At 47.5% G+C, this 7,375-nt stretch overlaps 1 protein-coding gene across 1 annotated transcript in view; it reads left to right on the forward strand.

Annotated features, from left to right (window-relative positions):
- POLD3 (DNA polymerase delta 3, accessory subunit) overlaps positions 1 to 5,071 on the forward strand; it is a 30,102-nt gene extending 25,031 nt beyond the window's left edge. Inside the window, exons 10-12 of the mRNA XM_042838362.1 lie at positions 189 to 286; positions 1,108 to 1,189; positions 4,208 to 5,071. Of these exons, the coding sequence (XP_042694296.1) occupies positions 189 to 286; positions 1,108 to 1,189; positions 4,208 to 4,413 (386 nt within the window). The 3' untranslated portion in view covers positions 4,414 to 5,071. The remainder of the gene's footprint in view (positions 1 to 188; positions 287 to 1,107; positions 1,190 to 4,207) is intronic.
- Positions 5,072 to 7,375: the final 2,304 nt, after the last annotated feature.

Consider the following 7,375-nt stretch of genomic DNA (forward strand, 5'->3'; position numbering starts at 1 on the left):
GGGTTAGAGATGGCTTCTTGGAACGTGTTGTCTTCAGATCTGAGTTAGAAGTTGTAAATCTCAAGTTAAATTCAAGTTGTAAGCAATTACTCGGAGTTAAATTAGGTGGCATGACATGAGACAGTGGTAGAGGCAAGGGGACATTGCACCTGATTGCTGCTAAGGTGTTTGTGTATTCTTCTTGGCAGGTGTCCCAGCATCTCCCACACTCCAGGAAGAGAAAGCTCCATCTCCACCACCTCTGGTACCTGCTCTGAAGGCTGAGCTGGAGCCAGCATCCGCTGAGGTGAGCTCACATCATGGTGATGAACTTCTGCTTTCATTTGACACGATGGGGATTGCTCAGCCACTTTCCAATGCCAAGGGGATGGTCCTGTTCATCTGCCACGTCCATCACATGATCCACCTTGAAAGAATCCATCGTGTTCACTGCTCCATTCATTATCCAGAGCACAACTTTACTTAAACTCTGCTTTTTTTCTGCTGATATAGCACAGTTCTCTTCCCTTTTATCCTCCTAATGGCTCTATGAATTGTTGCTCGCGTTTTACACTCTCCCCTCTGAATCTTGGCCTCTGGAGTCGAGGCAGGGCCAGAATGAAACTAGAGAACCTCAGTGTTCAACTTTGTATCGCTGCTGCGTAAGAGAGGTGGGCTCTAGTTGGCACAAAGTCAACCCCTGAGCTGAAAAAGCACATGTAGCTTTACTGAAAGCACAGCTGTTCGTCACAGCATGCATCCTGGTGTCATGCACACCTTGTTATTTCCTCGTTCTTCAGAGGTATAATGAAACAACCCCACACAGAGCTAAACACGTTTCAGAATGTCGTGTGCCCTGCAAGAGGAATCAGCCCCTTGTGCTGGCAGACAGAAGAAGCTGCTGTCTCATTTCAGTTGTTTGGTTTCTCTCAAATTCATCCTGGTGGGACGGGGAGAACAGTGGCATTAGCAAGACTTAAACTGGCCTGTCCTGAGGAGGGAAGGGAATTCACAAAACGTTCTCTATCAGTTTGGTTAGAGAGACTCCTGGGGTGGATGCTTTCGTGCCCTGAGGCCATGCACAGGGCTTTAACTCTTGATGCCTCACTATCTTGTGATGTCCTTCAGGCTTCAACTGGGGGAAAGAAGAGGAAACGGAAGCGTGTGCTGAAATCCAAAATGTTTGTTGATGAAGAGGAAGGCTGCATGGGTAAGAGTGGCTGTCTCCCACACTTCTACGGGTCCAACTTTTACTGCACTTGTACTGAAGATTTTTATGGGTCAGCCTCTTGTGGGCTTAAGAAGAGGTTCATAATATCACAGCATCGCTTTGTCTTTCTGCTTTCCACCTCGTGCTCCCAGGTTGAGGTAGCTGCCCTTTCTGTGAAGGCCTGGGTGGAGGTTTCAGAGTTGTTGTTGAAAGCCAGAAGCTTCACATTGATCTACACTGCTTCCTCCTGTGACCTGGAGAAAGTTGTGTAACACCACTGTGCTCCTTTCCTTCTCTGTATCCTGGCACTGAAGCAGAGCTGCAGGAGTTCAGAATCCTTTTTCTCCTTCAAGGTTTTAAAACTTGAAGAGGGCAAAATGTGGTGGTTTTCTTTTTTTCTTTTGTAGTGATGTTGTCAGCTAAATCATATGATGTGCCTGGCATTCTTCATCTTAATAGATGTCAAGGGAGCTCAGGCAATTCTAGAAGACCTATGGCTGTTGCACAGGTTTGTTTTTGTGCACAGATACAGCCTTGCTTGGCCCAGCTTTAGAGCTGCATGCACACAAGTCAACCTGTGTGTTTGCAACTATCTGTATGGTTGTGTCTTATGTTTCCTATTGGATTTGTGCATCTCCTTTAAAGAAACAAGGCTGGCACTCAGCAACTATCTGTGCTGGTAACTGAAATCTCAAGCCCTGGATTTTTGTCAAGGTGTTGGACTTGCACAGGTGTTGCTGACTGATTTGGCTTGTTGTGTTATGGGGTGTTTTTTGTGCTCCCATCCCAAATAGAATCATTAAAATGCCTGGGAGGAAAATGGATCAAAAAAGCATGAGCAGGGGACTCAAGTTCAAGAAATCTGCATTCAGAGCTCGCACTAATGAGGGCTCTGGGTTCAGCTTCCAGCAAAGAGTGCTGCTTTCTCTTCAGCCTTTTCCAAATGTACCAGGGTTGGGAAGTCTGCCCACTTTCCCTTCTCCCCATTCCCAAGAGGTTTTGTAGTCTCCTGTGAAACTCAGACTTGGGGATTTATGGTTCCTATCCACTGCCATTGTGTATGGAAAGGGAAATGGAGGCCGCTGTTGTGGCTTTGGGAGGCAGTGCACCTGGGAAAGCAGGAGGGATCAAGCCAGGATACTGAGAGTGGGGAGGAAGGAGGTGCTTTTCTCCACACTGAGAGCCAACCAGTTCATTGCACAGGACTTGCAGTCTGATTATGGTCCAGCTTACCCCACTCCTCACCCACCTTTTCCTTGCACAAAACTAACCCTCTGAGGGCTAAATAACCTGCTGATCTCCCAGGCTGATGTAAGTTGTTGGTATTCTTTGAAAGACAGCTTTTCTTTTTCCCTCCTTGATGTCCACAAGGACAGTGGTGCAGAGACATTAAATCCCAATGTTGGAGTTAGGCTGTCCTTTCTATTTCTCCACGCTTTGAAGTGGCCATTTTCACAATAGCAAGGAATTGGTGTCAAAAAGCAAAACTAATGTAGGGATTAGTGCCGAGGGAAATTGAGCAAGTCTCTGTGGAGCTGGGCTTAAGGCATGTTACCGTGCATCAACAGGGACGCAGCCAAGTGCATGCTGTAGCAAAGGGGAATTGCTGAGGTTTAAGCTTATGCACCTCTACCTCACGCTTTCTAAAGCTTGAAGGACACGCGTGGATTTCAGTATTGGAATAAATGTGTCTCCACTGTAAGCAAATTGATTGTATGGCACTGGTTTAAGTTAGAACTTGCACGCATAACTGGATACTTGCACTCCATAACTGGAGTTAGGGTGATGCAGCACATCTGGCTGAGCTGAGCATCAACAATCCATTGGCATGGCCTGCCACGAGCATGGAATTCTTACATCCATTTGCAATCTCACTAGAAGAACCAACGCAAACTGTTATTTCGTAATTGGAGGGGATTAAGCACGTGCTTTGTTACCAACAATTACCGACAGGGTGACAGTGCTGTAAGTCTTTCAAGCTCAGGAACTGGCCAGCAATCTGCTAACGCTGCTCCCTCAGAGGTCAGTTCCCTCTGCAGGAAGTCAGCATGGATTTATGGTCCCTGTCTGAGCATCTGCTCTCTGCAGAGCAGGATTTCATACCGTTCCTCTTCGCAGGGCGGTTACGTAGAAATCCTGGTGTGGTTTGATGCATTAACACAACAGGGAGCTAATTTCCCAGAAGAATAGTAGTTAGGACGTGTGTTTAAAAGAAGACAGTTGCTAAAAAGAAATAGTTTACTAGAAGAATACCAGAGCACTGCTGGGAAGGCTGATAGAACAACGTTTACTAATGATGGCTTTGGTCGGTGCAATGGACTCGGTTTCATTTCAGTGAGTGCTGCTTTATATCCCTTAGCTTTCCATCGTGGGATGCTGACTGTAACAAGCCAGCAATCCCATTCAGTAACAGTCCTTGATTTTGGTGATAGGTTCAGTTTTGTGATCTTTTTAAGGCATTTCTTTATTTTTTTTTGCCCTGTTTGCCCTCCTGCGTTGAGGAAGCTGCCAATGGAGTTCTGTGCCCCTCTTCTCAGTGTGTTGGCTTTGCTTTTTTTGGCCATCTGATGCACACCAGTGGCCCTTGAATCTTGAAGATTCAGGGTGATGCTTGAATAATTTGGAACAGGAGCTGTCTTCCCAGGAGCCCTTCCCAGTGGGAGGCTGCTGGTGTTTAAGGTGTGCATATGGCCTGCAAGGGAACATCCCTGGGGATGTCAGCTCATTTTGAAAGAGCTGGACGGTGTTCAAGCTCCCAGCTCATCCATCTACTGTCTGCTGCTTAGGAAAGAAGGAGGTCAGTTTGACTCTGTGGAGGCAGTTTAACCCAGTGTATACAAAACCAGCCTGGTCATCTGAATGTACCGTATAACCTTGAGGGTTGGACTTAATTCCCATTGGAATGCTTGAACCACAATGCTCGTTTCCAGAAGTGCAGTGGGAAGGCTGCAGGGGGGATGTTGCTGCTCTTCAACACGCATGCTTAACCAGCACCATCTGTTCTTCTCTCTTAACTAGTGACTGAGAAGGTTTACGAGAGTGAATCCTGTACGGACAGCGAGGATGACTTCGCCAAGACCAAGCCACCAGCTGCCCCCAAGCAACCTGCACTGCCTGTGAAGAAGGAACCAAAGGAAGAGAGGAAGAACCAGAAGAAAGGGGCAGCCACAGCCAGCAGGGCCAACAAACAGGTCTCCATCATGGGCTTCTTTCAGAAGAAATGAACTGACTCTTTCCCCCGCTCCCTTTGGCAGCTTGAGTGTGTTGTTCTCTTTGCGTGGCTCTCTGAAAGCTGCTGCACAGGAGGAGGACAACATGCAATCTTCCATTACGTAAGATATCTTGCTTACTGTGTAAGTAAGCCCTTTGGACTACATTTTGTATTGGGAAGAAGTTTTATCTGTTCCTGCAATAACTTCAGTCTTCGCTTTTAAGCTGTGTGAAAATCACCACCTGGATGCGACATCTGGACTGAACTCTTGAAAGACTGTTCATCTATTTACATGACATTTTATTTTCTTTTTTTTTTAAGATGGCCTTTTAGCAGCTTGGTGTTAAAGGCCCATTCCACAAGTGGTAGAATGGACTCCACTGGGAGTCAAGTTCTGGCATCATCTTTTTCTTTTTTCTCTTTTGTTTTCCCCTTTCCCCCCCCTGTTTTTACACTCTCAGCTCTCCACACTGATCCAAACGTTCACGTTGGTGAGAAGCTGCAATGTAGCAGGTCTTCAGGCACACACACGGATATTGAACATCTGCTTCAGCTTGAACTGAATGAAACAAACTTAATTTTCCCCGTGAGGCTGGTAAATAGTTTTTGCTCTGCCTTTCGTAACCTTCTTTTGGACAAAGCGGCGCATATAAAATTCTCTTACCCTTTTCTTCCTTGAGCATATCCTCTGTAAATTGCTCAGAAGCCTAATTATAGAGCCGGGCACTGGTGGTGCTCTGTCTCTGCAAAAACATCTTGAAGGCTTCCCACACAATTGGCTCTGGTGGAACTGGGGGAAGGCTGTGCTCTTATTGGGAAAGCAGCGGTATCTGTAACCTTGAAAGTTAACGAGTCAAAGGGGGGAGAAGGGTGTTCAGAGGGCTCTCCTGGTAGACCAAGGTCAGGTGTCCTTGTCTGTGAGGAGCTGCACGCAGCTTTGTGTTTTTGTTGGGCCTGCTTTGCTGCTGAAGTGTTTTACAGGCACAAACCAGACACCATCGAGTTGTTTTCTAGGACATCTCGTCAGCTGCCTCTGGAGGAAGTGTTGCAGCAAATGGTTCTGAGAAACCAGTTATTGGAGGTGAAGAAAGCACTGCAGACCCGTTGATTAGAAATAACTCCTCCATTTGGATGCCTTCTGTCATTTGGTGCTAAGATTTATATCGTAAAAGACATTTTCCAGAGGATGGGTGCTCAGCATTTCTGGAATTTGGCTGGTGAGGTCTCAGGTGGGCGACTGATGTGGTCAGCAGTTGTTTCTGGGTGTTGTTAGGCTGGTGTTTATATTGCTGTGTACTTACATAGTGGTATACGGAGGTGTTTGAGGTGGCACAGAGGTCTGAAGAGTGTAAACCAAAGGGGAGATGTCTTTAGGCAGACAGCTGGAAGTATTCTGAGCTCTGGATAGCAAGAGGACCAACTCATCAATTATAATGGCAATCATTCTGGCTGAGTGATCAAGCTGGTGGCTCACAAAATGGGAATGCACACCTAATAGTTACACTTGGATCAGCCCAAGCAGCTTGAACCCTCAGCAGATGGGAGAGGATCTCCTTAAACAGCCCTTGTGCCCATGGCTGATCCTGGCTGGATGGGTTTGGCTGCTTAATGGATGGATCACTACAAGTGGAGGATTGAGGGTAACCTCACGCTCCAGCATCCTCATCATGCAGCTCTGGACTCTCCGAACTGGAAGCTTACAGGAAAAATAAGGGTAAGAGGCAGGAAGGCAGGCAGAACTGGCACCAGCACCCAACCAGAGCCAACTGCACAGCTGGAGGAGGTGGGATGCTTTCAAGGTTTGTTTTAGGGATGTGTGCAGCAGAGATCCATGGGGAGAAGTCATGAAGGACCTCATTTGGGATGGAGGCCACCACTTAGTGTGTTGCTTTTCTTGGTGGAGTCAGGGGTATATTTTGAAAAGTAATAAGTCACACAACGTTAAGTACAGATTTTTCTTGTATTTTTTTTATTCATTAAAAGATGTGCTCCATCCTGATTTTTTCAGAGGTTGCTTGACCACACAGAGGAGCCTACATGCAGTAGGTGAAGAGTTCTTCCATCCGATAAACTCATCACTGTAGGTCACCCAGGTGGAAAACACCTCAAGCTGCTGAGGTCTGCATTGAACTCAGACCCCTGGGCTCTCTCCTCAGGTCTTATTTCCATGACCAATGCTGCAGGGATGTGGTGTGCTCGCACCTCACCTGCTCTGCACCAGAACAGTGGTCCTCTCGCTGGAGCTCGCTGCTCCACCCCAACCCCATATAACCAGCTCAACGTCATACACCACTTCCTCAGGAAAATGACTTAACGTCTGCAGCAGGACATAGGCGAACTTCAGGCTTCCAAAATCATGATCTCATGTTCCCCCTCCTGTGCACTGCACAGCTCTGCCAGCCCCCGGGGGCCTCGGGTCCCTGCATGCCCCTTGGGTGAGGCTGGAGCGTTCCTGCATGCTGCATGGAGTGCAGGAGCAAGCAAGGGGAGTGGGTTAAAGGTTAAAGGAAGATTCTCTCTCTGTGGATGCGGGGATCCGGCTGTAGGAGACCTGCCTTTTGACACAGCCCCCGGTCCCTTCCCTCCTGGATAGGTTTTAATCTCATGAGATTAATTTTTACATCTCTGTCTCCACCTCTGTGGGCTGCTGTACCCTGCAATGGAGGTGCAAGGGGAGAAGAGGGGAAATCTGCATCTGCCTTCCAACCGTTTCTGCACCCTCAGGAGGACAGAGCCTTTAACAGGCACGGGGAGGTGTTGGTTGATGTCATCTGCTAAGCAGCACATTTCTAATGGCTTTCTGTTGGATGTTAAGGCAGAGGGAGCTTCTTCCTTGTTTTACTGGTGGGGAAAGAAGTTGGAGAAGTTGCACCATCCAATGTCAGGCATAAAACCATTGGTACCCCAAGCTCCTCTTGGCCAAGGTGGTGTTGAACCAGCAGCTGCACGTGCCCTGCCTCAAAACACTGCTGCTG

This window comes from Centrocercus urophasianus, unplaced genomic scaffold, assembly GCF_019232065.1.
Source record: "Centrocercus urophasianus isolate 14NV4802_14NV808 unplaced genomic scaffold, USGS_Curo_1.0 seq_777, whole genome shotgun sequence".
NCBI classification, from domain to species: Eukaryota; Metazoa; Chordata; class Aves; order Galliformes; family Phasianidae; genus Centrocercus; species Centrocercus urophasianus.